Source organism: Cottoperca gobio, chromosome 12, assembly GCF_900634415.1.
Source record: "Cottoperca gobio chromosome 12, fCotGob3.1, whole genome shotgun sequence".
Lineage (NCBI taxonomy): Eukaryota > Metazoa > Chordata > Actinopteri > Perciformes > Bovichtidae > Cottoperca > Cottoperca gobio.
This window is the reverse complement of record NC_041366.1, coordinates 15,603,709-15,623,454: the sequence shown is the minus strand read 5'-3', so window position 1 is coordinate 15,623,454 and position 19,746 is coordinate 15,603,709. Positions and strand designations below refer to the sequence as shown.

The 19,746-nt window shown below is 42.7% G+C and overlaps 2 protein-coding genes across 3 annotated transcripts in view; one reads left to right on the top strand and one right to left on the bottom strand.

Annotated features, from left to right (window-relative positions):
• Nucleotides 1-19,746, top strand: part of myo1hb (myosin IHb) — a 46,780-nt gene that overhangs the window by 3,240 nt on the left and 23,794 nt on the right. The window lies entirely within an intron of this gene.
• On the bottom strand, nt 2,650-19,559 carry ssh1b (slingshot protein phosphatase 1b). 2 transcript variants are annotated; one of them, XM_029444605.1, is made up of 15 exons: nt 19,159-19,559; nt 17,540-17,577; nt 13,708-13,808; nt 12,716-12,780; nt 12,393-12,514; nt 12,230-12,298; nt 11,761-11,826; nt 10,859-11,053; nt 10,268-10,361; nt 9,057-9,185; nt 8,878-8,924; nt 8,414-8,560; nt 7,716-7,916; nt 6,839-7,478; nt 2,650-6,695 (listed from the first exon to the last, which is right to left on the bottom strand). In XM_029444605.1, exons 1-15 carry the CDS (start codon nt 19,237-19,239, stop codon nt 6,060-6,062), a joined length of 2,631 nt encoding a protein of 876 aa, XP_029300465.1. In that variant the 5' UTR covers nt 19,240-19,559; the 3' UTR covers nt 2,650-6,059. The 2 variants fall into 2 exon arrangements, with proteins under 2 accessions (XP_029300465.1, XP_029300466.1); XM_029444606.1 differs by lacking the exons at nt 17,540-17,577; nt 19,159-19,559 and adding an exon at nt 16,054-16,246.

Here is a 19,746-nt window from a genome sequence, read left to right as displayed (position 1 = left end):
CTTCTCCAGCTTCTGGCCCATGGTTGTTGTTCTGTCTTGGGGAAAGAGAGAGACAAATGTCAAGACAACGGGGTAATGAGGATGGCTTGCCTCTCCATCCCAATGAAACGAGATGACGGAAACTGCTGTCTATTTCTAACCATCTTGAACCTTTCTCTATTTTTGTATATTCTTCTATACTGCCCACACATGCCCTCTCTATCAATCTCCCCCTATTCTGTCAGAGAGGAATGCTGTGGTGGCTATAATTAAAGCTGGTTTGACTGCCAGTGAGTCAGGAGGCCAAAAAGGAAACAGGACAAGTGAGATAAGAGGTCAACCGCCAGGTGCCAAGGTCAGATAAAACATTAAGATACAAAGTCATCTGATAAATGCTGCAACAGACTAATTATAAATCATTATAAATCATTCTCGATGCTCTCTGAAAACAAATAATTATTGAATTGCCTGGAAGCCTTGTTTTTATATGATTTGTGGGTCTAATATGTTCCCTCAGAGCCAGCACAGAGACATCATGCCCTGTCCATTACTAGTTTGGAGACAAGGCGTGTTTGTGCTTCCCTTCAAACTATTTGAATGTTTATATTTGTTTTGGTTACGGGGTCTATAAAGGTCCCCTGGAATACGTGATGCAAGAGCTTTGACTTCTGAACCGAATTGTCTGTCGGGGGCGCGATGAGAACAGAGTTTAACCACGGTGGGGGAGAGATTATTGAACAGCTTAACGGACTTTAAAGTGGCATGTGAAATCTGAGTATGTTTTCGCTTACAAACAACTGAATGTATTGTTGCATCAGTAGGCTTTCCAGGAGCGCACACACACACACACACACACACACACACTCTTGTGGTTTTATTTTATCGGCTGAAAAGGAGAGTGAGGAAGGAGAGGAGGCTGAACCTCTTCACCCTGCATCTGCAATCATGCGCTCTGCTGCTTAAGCTATTTCAAGCCGAGAGGCGTTGAGTGACACTTCATTTCGTCTATTTAAACAACGTGCTTGTCCACAGAACGTAAATGAAACGATTCTCCTTGAAGCTCGACTCCCGTTTATCTATAAACTATGGTTCTTGTTGTCTACACCAGTGATTCCTAACTCCGTTTACATGCCAAGTGAAGTGAGTAGTTCAAGTAATTTGAACAAAAATTACAAGTTGATTATAAAAATACATCCACATATGTTAGTTCAAAATAAAAAGTTAAAATAGTTAGCTAAAAGTAATGGATACATTAGGTAATGGTGTTGATGAAGAGGTACTTTAGTTCATCCAACAGCTGTAGGGGGGAAAGAGAAGGAACATATATATTCACACAATTCGAATTTGCAGAAATGTTTTTTATTAAATACAAAGAAGTTTTAAATTGATCCAGAGCAGAGTTTTGAAAGCCATTTTTAGGGTTTTACATCACCAGCGTTTGACCAGCACCTGACTGAAATATACTCATGTGATTCGATGAGTCATGACACACACTCTGTCCTTCACCTGCTTCCTATAGTTGCATTAGAGCGTTCATCTTTAAACCACCCGACATTGTTAAGCTCTCGTTTTCTGGTATGAGTGATGTGGCTCACAACAATCCACGACAGATGCGTGCGCTTGCAGCTTTAGTGTATCTGAAGTGTTATTTTGGGACGGATGTGTTATCATGGCAGCAGTGGGAGGCATCTGTAACATAGGCTTGTGAAAACTCTCTCCCATTCCCTGGTCTCATGCACACAGTTTATAAGAGACTTGTGACTCTGAGCGCACAAACTATTAGCCCGGTGTCACGATGGGTTTTGTTCCCCCCCCCCCCCAACAGAATACTGTTTCTTTCCTTTACAGCATCGAGTGCATCACATGCAATAAACTCACATTCAAATAGGCAGGATGACGGGATGATGTTCAGACACATAATCTAGTTTGACAGTAAAATATACAGAGCATACTGTAAAGGCAGTAGGGTCATAAAACCATAATGTGCTGCTACTTCAAGGTGGCACTATGGTTTTATTTTAATGGTAATGTTAACATGTCTGTGGCTTGAATAACACAGTATCACCACATACAAAACAAGCATGGCACTTATGGACACCGTCATTGAGGTAGAAAAAAAAACAACATTCTGTAACAAACTTAACATTTTACATTTAAATGTTTCTCCTCCTTCCGTTACTGTAGCAATTACTATGATACAATACTGACCTTTCTGAATACTGAAGTTATCTAATAAACTGTACAACACCGGCAGAATCATCGCAGATTATAGGTAGATACTTACTGAGGCTGATTCTCTGCCTGCCCGTCGTCCTGGAGGACTTTGGTCTTTTTGGGAGATCTTCTCCTTCAGCCGTCACCTGGCTCATGATGTCACACTGACTTCATTTGACTAACTCAATAAAAGTGCTCTCTGCACTGTCCATTTGACTAAAAGAGGCCGCAGGCAGAGGCGATTCATATAATCGGTGTACAGTATATTGCAATAAAAAGGTATGTTAAAGTTCTAAAAGTTCTACAGGGGGGGGGGGGGGGGGGTCTAAATATAGATCACCTCCTTTTAACCAAAACATAGTAGTAGATAGTAGATAGTAGATACAATGAAAACAGTGTGGTGATAACTGTGGAGCTGCAAGCGCAGCAAATCAACTTAACTGAATAAACAGATTATGTAGAGGAAATGGTTTATTTCCATGATAAACATTAGACTGGACATCATTTTAACAAAATGTAAAAAAAAGTGCATTACACATGAACATTGGCAATGTACAGTACAGTACACAAAATTTAACAAAAAACAATTAACGTAACAAAATCTTACTCCCAGGTAGGTTTTTCATGTTCTACATTTTCCACTTGTCTCAACCTCACATGCTTTGGGGCAGACTTGTGCTCTATAAATACACTCTATAAATGCCTGGATCCCCCTTTTAAAGTACAGTATGTCTTAATATCCTTCCACACAAAGTCCTCAATGTCTGGCTCTTAAGTAGGATTGTCAGTTTGATGTCTGCTGCCTGGGAATAATGCAATAAAATAAAAAAAATAAAAAAGGAATCGCCATTTTTAATAGAGCCTGAAGACATTCGCCTAAATTAGAGATGGCCCAAAAGTTTTTTTTCTCTTTTGCTGTGGTACAAACACAAGAATTTAATTAGGAGTACTTCTCAAAACTGTAGCATCATCAGTGCTTTTCTTAATATTGACCACATCTGCAAGCTAATGTAGTCAATAGCAAATTATCGAGAAAAATATATACAGACTGGTAAACTTCAGAGACTTAAATCCATCCTAATGTTTTAATGTAAATGATAGTTCTCATTCCAGCAAGTAAGGTTCTTCAGCCAGCTATTGAACCAATACGGTGTACCACACGTTTCAACAATATCAAACAAATACAATATTATTATAGGCTATTAATAAATGGAAGTCCATCAAGTATGCGTGTATTGGGGGCGGAGGAGGCTGCTGTGCATGAGCTTTTGTGTGTGTGTGTTTGCATACATTATTATTTTGTGCCGAGTTATACATTGCAAGGAGCATGGTTATTATTGGGAGTGAGGTTAAGTAATGGACAAAAAGCAAGACCATCAACACACTCACAGAAAACTTTTGCAATGCCTGTGATGCTTTATGACAGAGCTAAGGCCAAGGTTAAGGCACTTAAATACAAACAAATTCATAACATGAAGCAAACAACCAAACTTCGTGCTGTGGTCTGGGAACGCAAAGGGAAGCGTTTAATGCTCAGAACATCACACGGATGTCAAGCACACTGAGGCCCACCTGATAACATACTGAGAACTATTAGATTCGTATTAAAAAGGAACATTTCAACATTTTGGGAAATACGCTTTCTTGCTGGGAGTCAGATGACAAGATTGTAACATTTCTTGATTCTTACAGCTGCGATATTTCTTAACAATTTTATGTAACTTTCTTTGATATGGTTCCGTTTCAAATGTGTGTGCTATCCGATGCCGTCAACAACTTTGTAAGTGAGGGGAAGAACAGGCAAAACTTTTTTTTTTTTTTATCTAAACTAGCGGAGCAAACCTGCAGCTCCCTGGTGTCCAGTTAAGGGAGGAGAAGGAACAAGAGGATGCATTGACGTTTCTAACTAAAGAAAAAGCTAAATCTACGAGCAAAACAAAAACACAATAACCTGGTTAACCATGTTTAAAGATGATTAAATCATTTGCATTCATTCTTTGCACAGTTTTCATTTCTTCTGAAGCACTCAGATCCTCAAAACGGTAATAACACTCGCATGTGCTTTTTCCTGCATACAAACAGGCATCATTCAGTACCGTTCTAGCACACCCAGCGTGCCAAAAACAGTAGGAACACAAATTCAACCAAACAGAAGAACTTGCAGAGCAACACCCTGTGGCACAGCAACTTTGGATCGGTGGCACAATTTGAACAAAAACTTTGTACAAAATAACAGATGAGGAAAAGACTTGAGAGAGTTGAGAGTTTAAAATAAAAAGGAAATATGATATCATTTCTAATTTTCACACCGTAAATAGAAATATTTCATTTAGTAATTTGAAAGTCGGAATTATTAGAATTATAAATATTATTCAATCAAATGAACTACAAAGATGGACGCTGCAAGCCAATAATGAAACTACTACGGATGTCTATTTCTGCTGAGGTGTTAAATTAAATCTGATTAAAAAGGTAGCTATAGATCAGAAATGTGCGCTGTGCGGATGTGTTTAAGTGCTCAGTCTTTCCATGATTAGTGTACCTTCGCAAATGTTTGTGGGTTTAGGGGGAAAGAAGCCCGTGGTTATCCAACGTGTGACCACTGGGTGAGCTTGGATTAATGACGACCCAGATGCACACTGGGTAAGAAAGTAAGACGACTTTAAATCCGGCAGGTGATTAACTGGACCTGGCAACATGATATGGCTTTGGTTACATCAGGAAGTGATTCGACCAAGAGTGTAGTCTATGACGAGGAGTTAGGTTCAATACAACTTATTAATTATCCATTTTCCGAATGATTGTTGTCATTTAAACTGAATGACTGCCCAAATGTTTTGTTTTTTTAGTGTTAAAAAAAAGAAAAAAGAAATACTTAAATGTTTTCGGTCTAAGCTTGTTGACGATATGTTTTGTAATACTGCAAAGTCATGCGTGGGGCTAAAGTGAGTGCTTTAAGTACATGATTACATTAACTTTAATGGAAGAGGTCAGGGTGAACCAGCCACTGAGCAGAAACAACAAAAGAGTCTTTGACCAAAACAGTTCGAGATGCTTGTGGTCCGAGGTACGACGCTTTACAAAGAGGCATAAAAAGGCTCACATCCTTTTAAAAAATGATTATGCTTCCACGTGAAATGCCCTTTCGTAATCGTGATGCAAAAGCAGCTGCAGCAGGGAAAATATAAGTGAAGGCTGGTGAGGATTCAGCGATCAGTGGCGAGTAACATGAGGAAATTCTGAAAGCAATCAAAATGGCTCAACTGCAAACATTCATTGAGCTCCTTCATGAATACCGTTGATGAGTTGGATTGAAAAACACACAGTACACTGACAGAAGCAGGTTACTTCAGCTATTTCTCTTTCCATCAACATCATAAGTGCTTGCTTTAGCTTTCTCAGGAGTTCGAAAGGAACCGCCGTCTCCTGTGAGGGGAAAATGGCAGCATAACGCTCATCTCCACAGGGCTGTGGGGAAGTGTGATGATCCTGTATGTGGTGCAGACCAGATGGACCTCGATCCGGTCAGAGGGACAAGTGGAAGGACACGGGAAAAATCTTCAGTCCTTACCTGGCCAGAAGCATTCAAGCCTTGAGCGTATGGTCAAAACAACCAGCCTCATCTGGATCTTAATGCCAGGAGACAATGACAGGACACTCTCTGGAAATGCAGAGAAGGCCGTTGCAGCTTGTGACAGTGCAGCTATGAGGCCAGGACATGACAGTACAGGTCAAAGCAGAGCTTTGTTTCTGGTACGACACCACAGCGGCAGTCATCTAAAAAAAGGCCCACAGCCATCATAGTGTACCTGCTGGAGGCGGAGGTAAGCCTCCACCTCCATCTCATCCATGTCCGGGCCACTGTATTAAGGCAGGGGCCCTACTGGGAGCTGGCCCTCCATAGCCAGGCTTGGTAGCTTCTCAAGCTGCTCCGCCCTCTGTCGCATCAGTTCCAGACCAAACTCTATCCCCAGTCTTGGCATTTGCAGCTGGGCCAGAGCCTGCTGCTGGAGCTCCACTGCAACACCACGTTGCAATTTTAACCCTTCAGCAGGAGCCGCACCGATGGCCCCTGCACCTTCCCTTGACATTTCTTCTCCGAGGTCGTTGCCCTGTGGTTCGTCCATGTCCTCTGTCTCCACCGAGCTGCGGTCAGGAGGCGTCTCCTCACAGCTCATGGGCGAGACCAGTTTCTGGTGGTTGGTGAGTGGCATGCTGGGGGTGCAGGTGGTACAGCGGTACAGATTACTACAGGGCTGGACCAAGGTAGGTCGGACAACTGCAGGGGCATGCAGAGAATGCAGAATAGAGGTGGAGGCAAAATTGGTCCTGGGCGGATCTATGCATATGGTGGGGACTGTGCAGTGGCGGGTGGGGTTAAGGCGGTGAGAACGGCCTCCTGCTGGACGGTCACAGCGCCGCCCTTGTGGTAGACGCAGGCAGTCTTTACAGGACTGATAGGAGGGCTTCACTTTTAAAGGGTTTCCTGTGCTAGCACTGTCCTAAAGGAGCAACATACAAATACAAGTATATGATCAGTGTCATGCAGAATATGTAAAATGCTAAATTGCATATGATTCTGACATGAAAGCAGTTAAAAAAAAAACATTTACCACATTTAAAAAGCTTTAGTTTCTTAACTCACATCAAAAGCTGCAGGGCAGCTGCGCTTGGCTGCCAGGCGGTTGCTGTTGTTGGTGTTTAGGTTGGCGAGGCCCAACCGGCTTTCCTCCGTCCTCTCTGCATCCTCCCCTGTCCTCTTCCCATCTGAATTTCCAGGTGTTTGAGCCAAGGCCGCCATCTCAGCTTCCTCTTTCTTGGCCTCTTCCTCATCCTCTTCCTCTAAAGTACTGATCTCGAGCCTCTGTCTCATGTCCTCCAGGGGGTCGAGGCGTCCACACGTCTGAGCTGCCGTGCCCCCGCCAGGCAGAGCTAAATGGGCCATGGAGAAACCCTCGTCCTCCAATAGGGCATCCCTCTCCACGTCTTCAATCTCAATGAACACTCTTTCCATACCCAGCAGAGGGGGACCCCGCACTGGAGTGGAGGGCTCACTGTCTAGTGCAGAGTCTGACAAACGTCTGAAGTAATAATTATAGTTAAGAGAGTCAAGGGGCTCCATGTCCAGACCCGTCCCCCTGCAGGGAGAGGCCCCGCAGCCTCCCCAGGCTCCTTCCCCTCTGTGCACTGGTGTATCCTCCCCACCGGTACAGTGGCCAGAGGCTTGCAAATCATCTGATCCTTCATCTGTTTCAGGCCTCCATAGCTTGTTGTGCCGCTGTTTACTGTGAAGGCAAAAGTGTTTCTTTTGTTAACATGTGAAGAGTGTAAGTGACACACAGAGAGCTTCACAAAGCACCATCACATGTAGCAGCATGGGCTTTATGCCTATTAGCTTTATGAAAAGTGTAATTTAGTATCAGCCCTGGAGATGAAACCTCATGGCTGCAGTAAGAAAAGAAAACTAAACACCCAGGTGTACAGCGAAGTGCAAACCTCAGTGAAACTGCAGCCCTGCTTACCTTGCGTCCAGGATTCCCTCGTACTCGGCCAGCTGTCTCATGAAACCAGCGTTTGGCTGAGCTATGCTCCGTTTCTGCTTGACAAAGTTGTAGGCTTTCTCCAGAGACCAGCCAAACTCCTTCAATGCATAGGCAATAACCGTAGAGGCAGACCGGCTCACCCCCATCTTACAGTGCACCAGGCACTTGGAATTATTCTTCCTATTGGACAGAAAAACAAAAACTACATGTACATCCCACTCTATGGATCTAGTTGGTGATCAGTAATTGTTATTAAAATATCCTAGTAATTCTGTTTGTGTCACTCAACTTCTCCATTTTTATTTTTCACAAATTAAAATTTTCTTTTACTTCAGATTCACATGTTTAGACAGTTGCATAGCAACCAAGCTGGTTTCAGTTCCCTCTCTCGGTTACTCACAGCTGTGTCGTGCATTTCAGTGTGTGTGTGTGTGTGTGTGTGTGTGTGTGTGTGTGTGTGTGTGTGTGTGTGTGTGTGGCCACAGCTCCAGTACTCGAGGAGAATACGTGAAGTGAGCCAGTAAAACTGTGACTTCAAAATGATGACTAAAGCCTGTCTATTAATACCAAAGTGCTGCGGGGGCACAGTTCTGTTGTTTCTACACTTTCTGGTGTTACAGTTTATAATCTGTAGTTTCTTTCCAGCCCACTGGTTTGTTTTACACACAAGGTCTTACTTGGCTTTGACAATAAAGTTGTAAGTGTCGTTCCAGTGGGCCAGCAGGTCGGTGGCGTCCTCGTCGAAAACGCGGATGTTGTGATAAGAAAACATCCCCGGGAAGAAGTTGTCAATCTCTCTGGTAACATTCAGGATGTAACCCACTCTGCAGCCAAAAACAATAACACCGCCATCAGGTTAACTGTAACTCAACACGCGTGTGATCAGGATAAACGTCTACCAACACCGCTGCACTGACTAAATCATCATTTAAAGTCACACAGAGACATGCACCTGTGTTTTAAACAGATTAACTTGATCATTTTTATGACAAATCTCCCAATTATTTATGGATAATAGCAATTTTTCCAGGTAAAATTATACATGTATAGCTTTTATTTAATCCTATATAAAGAATAAAACATTTACAATTAAAAGAAAATCAGGTTAACCTGGTATGTTAGTGTTAAACCATCAGCTCACCCGCATTCATGTAGTTCTTCCAGGTTGGACGCGTTCCACTCAGAGCCCTACAGAGGCAAGCAGTAAGTGAGTGACAGTATATGGGCATCAGTGTGGAGGACAAGTTTGAAAAGTGTCTAAAAATTAGGAAGCATTAAATAAAAAAGGTTAAAAAAAATAAAGAATAAAAACATTCTCACCAAATACACATGGTCAAAGATAAGTGTGGGCTTGTCCATCTGACCCAGGATCAAAAGCATCTCGTTGTCTATGAACTCTTTGTACTCTTTGAGGTTACAGCTCATATGCTGCTCCAGCTCGTTACGGATCTGTGCACGGTGATAGAAGGTGAAACACTTTACTTTCCTAAAAACAGCAGCGATTACACAGAGAAGCACTAAAAACACATTAGATCTTTACTGCAGAACAAAGCTTTACTCCCTGGTTTGACTTACAAACAACATTTCACAGTGTGTTTTCCACAATAAGTCCAATAGTGATACCTTGGTTTTGAAGTTAAAGTGCAAGTTTACAGTTAATGACTGTTAAATGAATAAAACCTGACAATCAGATGCTTCTTTTAACAAAACCTTTAAAAGCTATGTAGTTCTGACCTTTTAAAGTGGGCTCGTATGAGGTTCTTATCCGTAATCGTATCTACAGGAGATGGCGGTCGGCACGCCCCCAGTTTGGAGGAGACCTGAACATTTTTTGAATATCAGTTTAAGTGTACGCTATATTTACCTTGCTGTCAGACAGCCCTTTCCAACGGGGAGCTGACGCAGTTATCTATGCGCTCTTCAAAGCCACCAGACTCTATTGACAAAAACAGTCATTTTACATTACAGAACACAGAAGTTGCTGGTCTACCACGGCCTTGATCGGTAATTCAGTTTGTGTTCGTGTGTGACTTTGGTGAATCCAAACTAACCCTTTAAAAACACCAACGTCACATAATAACAAACTAACTAACCGATCGAGGCAGTGGAAGACCAGCAGCCTCCGTGTTCTGCAAGGTAAAACGACTGCTTTTGTCAATGGGGTCTGGTGGCTTTGAAGAGAGCAAAGAACAGAACAGCTTCAATTCCTCGTTGGAAATGATATTCTAAATATAGCGTACACTTAAACTGATATTGATTTTTTGGTTGGCCTCTCTTTTAGGTGGCTGAAATACGTTTTGCTGCTGCCCCCGTACACAGCAGTACATTGCTCAGTTTATTACTACCGTCTGCTTCTCCAAACTGCGGGCGTGCCCACAGTCATCTCCTGTAGGTAATACACTGACTATAGATGAGTACCTCATACAACCCCCTTCAAAACAATGCAAACTATTCCTTTAAGTACAGTATTATAGAAAGATCTGGACAATCACACACACGCACGTCGCCGGAGGTGTCTATTTGGCACGTACCTCCTTTGAGGTGATGTTCTCCATGTCTTGAAACGTCATGATGCTGCGTAGCTTGGCTCTAATGAGACACTCTGTTCTCTCTCGCTCAGTTGGCCTGCACATAATGAGTCAATACATCAGTGCTGCAGTCTGAATATAAATTAGCATAACAGTGTAACATGTTCCCACAGCTGAAGACAAAAAGGGACAGCAGCTGGTGTCCAACGCATTGAAATGTATTCCATGACTAAGGACGTACACACACCAGGTATGTTTAGAAATCAGCAGCAGTGCATTGGTCTGTTTGGGCACGTGAGGCATAAAGGGATAATCAGGAGTGAGTCTTGTGAATTAAATTCTCATAACTAAAACTGCTATGTTACATCTGAAAGAATTAGAGGCAGAGTGCCATCTAAATTAAATAAACTTAAAGTCAATGTTTTTTTATTTACCCGCTTACAAAACTTAAAGTAAAATGTTAAAAAAAAAATCAAGTCCCGAAATGAACTTTTGGATCCTTTAATTATCTGTCCATAACTGCATTTCTTTTGTTAACACTGCTGCCTGTCTTTGCGTTAAATAAAATACATGAAGCTGCTTGTAGAGTCTCACCTGTCGACAAACATGGTGGGCGAGTCGGGCCGGGGGGTCTCCAGGTCGGTCATAGCATTCCACTCATTGATGCAGCTTTGCTCGGAGGTGACGCAGCTCTCATAGAAGGCCATCCACGTGAGAGCAATGCCCCCTTGGAAGTAGTTGAACCGGCGTGACACCTCACATGCCTTGTGGAGGACCTGTAGGGCAGACCTGCAGAGACACGGAGCAAAAGGCTTTTCCCATCAAAAAGAAATCAGGGACAAGACTTTTTTTTTTATTGGCAATTCTGATAAGTGACCAGCAGGTGGCATGTGGATAGAGCGAGACTGTCTTGGAACAAACAGTGGCTTTACAGAAGTAAAGAGCGCTCACAATGATGAACATGGTGGGAAATTATAAATCTAATTCTCTGGAGTTGTAAACAAAATAAATGATATTAATGTCCAGCTCTTACTTACATATGCGTCCAGGGATGACAGAAATAGTAGATCCAAACATAATAATCACATTTCTGACATCTCATTGTGCTTTATATGTATTTGTTTTATATGAATATGACTGGAAATAATAATTGGTGGCATTTTGACCGCATGTTTGTTGAGATAAATGTCAACACTGGGCTAATGAGTACAAAGTCTCACTGGTAGACAAACTATCAGTTATTTATTACCTTTTTGTGGCGCTGCTACTTGATCCCATAATTGAGGTAATTATGTTAATCTCACCGTTCAGTATTTGCACTCAGGCATAAAAATGGGCATACAGAATCTGAAAACTTTGGACCACATGTTTTGTTCTACCTAAACAAAGTGTCAAACAACATTTATCCAGCATGGCCAATGTGTTTCCCTCCTGTCCACACATACCACCACAAACACACAACAGCTATCCAAGGTAAACACGAATGGTCCACTCACCACATGGCCTGCACAGATACAGGCTTGAAGACATGCGACCGCCCTGCCGTGTTCACGCTGAAGCCTCTGATGAGGAAGAGGAGGGAGAAGGAAGATCAGTTTTGAGTCTGGCTGGAGATTAAGAACGATCAGGGGGATGTAAACACAGACTGGACACGGCTCGCTCATGTGGACTATTCAGGACACCAACCAGTGGAACATTCCTCCAGCATACAGAGACAATGTTAACAGGTCAGCAAGAACTGTTCTCATAGAGAAAAATGCATGCAATGCACTCCTCCGCCACTAGTGGGCAGTAAAACCTAAAAAAGGGCAAAACATGCAGCTGGAGGCCTGAAAATATATATGAATTTGAATTCACCATCAGGATTGGTATTTCATTCAAGTCTAGTTTGTGCAATGAGCATAAACACACACAAACACCTGATTAAGTATTCCATCTTTTAGGAAAGGACAAACTGAAACTTACCCGTCTCCATCTAAATGTATGTTGGCATCACTCCACAGTGGCAGCACCATCCCAATAGAGCACGCTTTACTGCAGATCACAAAAAGGTTTAAGAATAACATTTAACAGCTGTAATAATTAGATTAAACCGCACTAAACTTAAGGCTGCAGAGAGATGAATTACCTGTCCTTGTCTGTGAAGTCCATTCCCAGGACGATATTTTCCTCTGTGTCTTGATGGCCGTTGGTGTATATGACGACCATGTAGCGCACCCGGTCTGACCATCCGCTCTCCAACCGTACAGCCTGCGGAACAAAAGAAGAGCATGCAAGAAAATACACGGTGTTTATTTACTGGTGTCATGCAATTTCAAAATGAGTAGAAGAATCAACACATGGGCTGTACTTCTCTATACATTGAAATACATTAAAGTTCAAGTGCTCAGGATCCACACAGACAATCCAACTTAACAAGTGCTAGTAGGTGTATGTTAGTATAATACTGACCAGCTTAATGCGATCTTCAGCCCGGAGGATCTTAAACATGACCTGCAGGTGTTGAGGTAAATCACCTGAAAGTGAATCAGACTCATTAGGATTCAATAATAAGTGCTGCGATTCAATGAGAAGCATAGATCAGTTCACTGGACAAATTAATCATCTTTACAGTCTGGATGTCTCATCTAAACATTTTATTCAGCTCAGTAACTACAACTCCAATAAGCTAAAAAATAAAAACAACGCAGACTTAATAATCACTGACAAGTTTTACCGGATAGACTTTCTGGAATTTCTAACAACAGACTGATTGTTCAGCTTCTTCTATCGCATGTTCATTGTTGGTTTTTCGTCTCCAGTGGGAGGAAATATGCCTGTGGATTTCTCTCAATGTAGACAAATCTGAACCCTGCGACCTCGAAGCCATGCTAAGCTTAAGCGTTAGCGAGTAACACCTGAGTCACGTGCAAACAGACTTCTTGCTTGTCACACATTTGTCCTCAAATGACTTCAGGCTCAACACGGAAATCAGATTAGAAACTTGTAAACAGTGAGCATCTATTAAAGAACCCCACTGATGGACGTTAAAACCTTACACAACGCTTTTATTTTAAGACTGTGCAACATTTTGATCATCACTGATGTGCAGACAAACACCAGCAGCAGCCTGATTGTGTAATAAATAATGTCAAGTGCCCAGTATTCAAACAGTTAAACAGATTCTGTCTGTATATTTCTTTGAAATGGCTTTAACTGCTTAAGACTTGATCTCGTTTAAACTGATTTGTGAGCATCCCTTGTGTTAAACTGCAGGTCTCTTCAGGTCAGAGTCCACTAGGTACAGTTCCTCCAACAGTTTGGAATAAACACGGACGAACCCACAGACAGAAACGCCACCTCAGCAGATACAATTCTCCTTTTGTCTGGAGCTCATTTGTGCAGAGAATATGGGGGGAAAAGAAGAAGCAAACAAAGCGTCTTCTGTGCACGTTTGCTCCTACCTGCATGTTTGTGGTGAGTCGGGGTCTTTGGTCCTTGTGCGCTGCCACCCTGCTGGAGGAACAGGGCGGCTCCTTTGACCATGAAGAAGCTCTCACTGAGGCTGGAAAAAGAAGAAGTGGAAAACACAATCAGGGCTATTCAAATCTTAACAATTGACATAAAAAGAACTGCATTTCTTTTTCTGTGGAGTGAACTCTATAACGGCACTTTATACTTCTACACTTCTACAGTTGAAGAAACCCTGAACTTGAGCTTAAAACACATTGTTGTCAGATTTCTAGCCTAGTTTAGAAATCGGTCAGGAGGCAGGAAGTCGTAGATAACGGTCTTAAAACACCACCTGGGTGAGTCGTCAGAGTAACTGGCTGCACCTGAGAGGTCGGAGTGGACAAGTGCAAAAGGCTCCATAACCACTAACCTTAAGTAAGCACCTTAAACAACACTCACACACCATGCAAACCTTTCACCGCTGACCCCTAACCATATCGCCACAACCCATCTTATTTTTGCGTCGGACAGAAATGTGTTACTCTACAAAAGCTACTTTTCTATACCTTTCTTCCATATGTGACAGAAGCTTATCCTTCAGAAGCAACTTTAAGCTGTTAACCTTTCTTCATGCATCTTAACGTTTGACATTTTTCTAACCTCTAATCTAGAACCACATCCTGTACTCATCCTCTTTAGCTCGTCGGGATCGACCTCTTCTCCCTCATCAGAAAACTTTTCTTTTTCTCTCCCACATTGGAAGAAAACCTTTAAAATGTGTCTGGACAACTTAACACTCTACATTTAGAAAAGACAAATCAAAGAAACTTCTAACTTGGAAACCCTGTACTTAGAACCTTGTATCTTAAAACGATCATCTAAACTTCTAAATAAAAACATGTTTGGAACGAAATACGTCATTTATTTTATTAATTTAGAATTTCTATATGAGAAAATAGTGAAAAATGTGTCAATTGCTTGTTTTGTCCCAAACAAAAATGATTTACTATCACATACAGCAAGATAAGAAAAACAAAAGCTAAAACCAATAGATGTTTGGCAAAGACTTGAACAATAAATCTAAATTTCAGATGCATTTCCTGTTGATTTGCAAACATGGAGATGAAATCCCGCTTGGAATCATGGGGCGTGTTCGGGTACTGCGATGAACAAAGTTGACACAGGGACGTGAAATGTGTGCAGTCAGGAGACTGTACGTACAGCGAGCAGCCAGGCGTAGGCTGCATAATTATTAAGTCCTCATTGGTTCAGCGAGCAGGACAGAGGGCTCATCAGTGGCTGAAAGTCAGCAGAGTCCTGATGCGGTGACTTTTACAGCCCTGTGTTTTTATAGCATGATTAACGGACTCTACCTGATTGGGTTTGCTGACCTACGGTGAATCAAGCATTACACCACGACTATCCATATGTGTTCGGGCTTTAAAAGCTCCTCTCCTGTCCGACCTGTGTTGGATGCAGCACTTCTGGATCATGACTTTGTTATGAGGGCTGCAGTGGAGCAGGAGGAGAGCTTTAGCGTCTTTTCTCACACAGAACAGAGTGCAGCTTTGTTTAACCGCAGTCTCATTCCCCAGCTCAACACACACACACACACACACACACACACACACACACACACACACTGGTATGACTGAGTGGGACCATCACAAGGCCTTTTGTTTCAGCTCCCCTGCTACGTGGTGGTATCATTATTCCTCTTCTAATGTATGTAGATGATGTGTGATTTGGTGACGACAGTAAGTGAATCATAAGGCGTAATGTGAATTAATAACCTAAAGAAATTGAATATTTTCATTAAAATAGATGTCTGTTAAGTCACTATATCTCCAAGCGAGGTAAGAGAAATGTGATTGAGCATAAGGAGTATTACAAACTCGGTGTCTGTGGAGACATTGCTGGCAAAAGTCACGAGCAAATCTGTGGTGAGTGGGATTCAAAAACACGCGGGCAAATATCGCTTTATCGCCACATTTGTCGCCAAAGAGATGCAAATGGAGATTTTCGAGATTGTAACTTTAAACAAATGTACGCTGCACTTTAAAAAAAAGGTTTGTTGAGTTCAAAGAAACAACTTAGAAACCCTTGTCAAAGCTCAATCACAAACAAAGTATAACAAAGAATAAATCATAACTCTGGAAGCAGAAACAGGAGTTGAACCACAACAAGCTGATGACCTAAAAGTTGTAAAGTGTCATGCAGCTAAATTAAACATCATCCAAATGTATTAAACTCTGACCGCCGACTCTAAACGTCCCATACTGCCACTCAGTGCCGAGTTACTCCAACAAGTGTCTACTATCAAGTCTACCGTCGACTTCTTGCCCATGAGAACTTACATGCGACAGATCTCCCTCCGAGTCAGAGCAGCTTTCTCCGCAAAGTGAGGCAGCACAACCAGATGCATCCTGCTAGTGGATTATCAGAAAACACCCTGCAATTTAGTGTCCTCTTATGAACATCCTAACATCCATCTTCTACACCTGTGTATCCCTGTGCATGGTCAGGGGACTGCAGCCTCTTTAACTTCTCTCGTGGTCTTGATCCTCCCTCTTTTTCCTCCCACAACTTTCTCGGTCCTGAAGTCTCCTCGTCTGCACTGCCCCCGTCCTCTCACTGTCCGCTCACCATCTCCTCTTCGCGGCACGTGCTTCAGCAATCAGCTCTCCCTACGCAACACTCTGCCACAATACCATCATTCATGAGAGGTGCTGGGAGGCGGTTACTTGGCGTCAATCTCAAGTCTGACATGCAGAATCCTAAATGCTGATGAATTACTGAGCCACAGAAACATGCTACTCATGTAGACACTCCAGACAAGGCATGTTTCAACTGTGAATGACCCACACACACACACACACACACACACACACACACACACACACACACAGCGAGCACAAAGACAGAGTCTGTGCCAAAGCTTTGCTGACACAAATCATGACTTTTGTGATGTTGAGGGGATTAAAGAACAGCTTTGTGAGCGAGCAGGAACAACAGTTTACTCTCTGTTACTAGCCGAGTAGAGGACTTTAAAAAAAGCTGTCATGTTAAATCAGATGTTCTTCCAGTAGGTTGTCCTCCTCGTGAGAAACTGAGGGCCATTACAGAAAATAAACTGCCCATCTGATACTTCCGAATCTTCAGCACTGAGGAGAAGACAAGGAGCTCATCACCTGCCAAAGCAGTTCTTAATAATCAAGGCAGCAAGACTCTTTGACTCTTTGACTAATTCATTGCATCATTAAGTTATTTGAAGTGTAACTGTCAAACTTGTGTGTTGTTTAAACCCACGTTACAATTATAGAAACATTACATCCATTATAGAATCAATCGTGCAACAAGCATCGACCACAAACCCGACCAAATGCTAAACATCAGCAGCGTATAAACTGCTCATCTAATATAGAGACTAAATTAACATTTAATGATGACACCCTCTTAAAAACTAAGAAAAACTGCAAGAGAAACAAAGTTTTCTTCAAGAACTTAAAGTAAATTATATACAAATGATCATTTTGTTGGTGAATTATTCATTTAATATGTAAATATACAAAAAAGGAAAACGTTTAACGTCACAGCTGGACATGTTCAGTAAGAGAATACACTTTGCACAGCTGGAACATTACTGCTTGAGACATCACTGCTTGTTGGTGTCTCCCCTTCTTGCTACCACAGAGCCGGTTCATGCAGGGTCAGGAGGCCCACTGACCACAAAACATACATTTCACAAATCAGAAACACAATAAGTTTGTATTTCTTTGTAAATAAGTTTTTCATCTCTGTAAGAACTTCAAATACACAACTTTTTAAACAGAGAGATCTTACCTCTGATTATTTTTCCGCTCATCATCACTTCCAATATCCTGAAAGACAAAAACAAGGCAGAGATTATAAAGACTGCAACAGTATGAGATTGTGTAGCTGCAAGAGTCGAATGAATGTCGAGGCAAAAAAAGTGAGCCACGCCGTTCATGAAGAGTCGGAGAGGATTCTACACGTTCTTAGAAACAGTCGTCTTTGTGAAGCGGAGGTTTGTTCTTGTCGATTCCCAGACGTTGCTGTATTTTGGGTCGTCTGGAGGCCGACATGGACACATTAATGTTTAGTTCAATCTTTAAGACGTGAGCTGGTACAGTAAAGCCAATGGCTGTTGAGGACCATGCAATTAGAATAAAGCGTGCCAGTGCCGACCTCTGGTCCCCTGCGAGTGTTGTGATCTCATCTGCTATAGAGCATCATTAGGGACGCCTATTAAACAGCACACATATTAAATCGTTTGAGCTATAAAATGTCAGAAAATAGTGAAAAATGCCAATCCCAGTTTCTTAAAGGCCAAGGTGAAGTCTTGAAATGTCTCGTCAGTCCACCACCCAAAAATATGAAGCAAGAAAACAGCATAAATAATGACAATTCATCTATTTTAGAGTTGTTGATTCTTTTTTTGTCGAATCCACTAATCGTTGCAGCTCTAAGCACAAGTTCAGCAACAAACCCCCCCCCCCCCATCCCCCCATCCCCCATCCCCCATCCAAACAGATCACAGCCATCCTCTTATCCTTCCTGCTGGCTGACTCTTGCAGAATAGTGAGCTGTAATATCAGAAAAGTGATATTAAAAACCCAACTTCTCATCAGAGGAAGAATGTCAGTGCTTGTTTTTGTGCCTCAGTTAAAAATCAACCTACTTCAGAGCACGTAATCCACTTTCCTAAAGCTAGAAACTGGAGCACTTACTCTGATGTTTTTGATTTCACCAGGATGTCATATCTGGCACCACTCTACATTTGAATGCTGACTTTGTTTGCCGCTAAAATGTAGTTTTGCTTATAGGATTTAATGTCTAATTCACAGCCTCAAACTCACTGAAGTTTTCTAAAACGAGAACATACCATACTTTACTTTACACTCTTTCTTTCCATTGTGATGTAAAATATCAAACACTGGCATCACTCATTAAGTGTTTTTCTTTTTGCAAGTTCATGAACGCTTGACTGAAGTGTCCTGGGACACACACTGAACATAATTATAAAAATGTATGTCATTCCCCTTTAAAGTCTCCTCCCCAACATTGAGGCTGCATTACTACATAAAAGGCCAATAACAAGGAGGGAGAACAACCTGAGTGCAGCAAATGTTTGTGCAGCAGCAAAATGACCACTTTGTTCTGACAGCTAAACCCAGCAGCCTCCCCCTCCCCCCCCCCCCCCCTGCAGGATTTTGTTTACAAATCCGCTGCCACAGTAGCCACAAACAACTCTCTGCTGCTAACAATGTAACAATATATCAAGTTTATAACACAAACAAGCAATGACGGAAGTAAGGTTAACCCTTCCAGCAGGATATCAGACACCACACAGCCTGGCTTCATTGGGGCTCCTGTCGGCGCATTCTCGGCGTTTCCACATACCGCACACACAAAGACCGAGCCCCGGCTTTTCCTCTTACCTCCCCCGCACTGCTGTTGGTCGTGCTGGCCGAAGATGCTGCACTGGGGGTGGGAGAGCGCTGCAGAGTCACCAGGGCCATGGTGGGTGGGCTGCAGCCTTGGAGGGCAGCGGAGGAGAGGAGACGGGAGGGGAGGAGGATGTGGGAAGATGCGCCGCCGAGATTGTTTCTGTCACCGGGGAGAAAATGCCTAGTCAGACTCTCATCCAGCAGCACCTGACTCCAGAGCCCCGGCGGTGCTCCCGTTCGGTCCTGCTCCGTGCGTCCTCTGCGGTTACCGGAGTCCTCATGAGCGGGAAGTCATGAGAGATTTCCTCCGTTTGTACCGAGCCAGCAGCAGCAGACCCCGCGATTTCATCACTGCTGCGCAGACAGACAAACAAAACACGGTGCAGGTTGCAAGCGGGGCAGAAATGACATGCAGCCTCGCCGGGTGCCTGTGATTGGCTGGCCTAGTTCGCGTGTGCGCTGTCATTGGGCCAATGTTGTCAAGGTGACTGGCCAGACTAGGAACTCCCAAATACAAATGTTGATGAAATAATATTCTGCTCATGTTATGAAACGCAGTGAGGCTGACATAATGTTGAG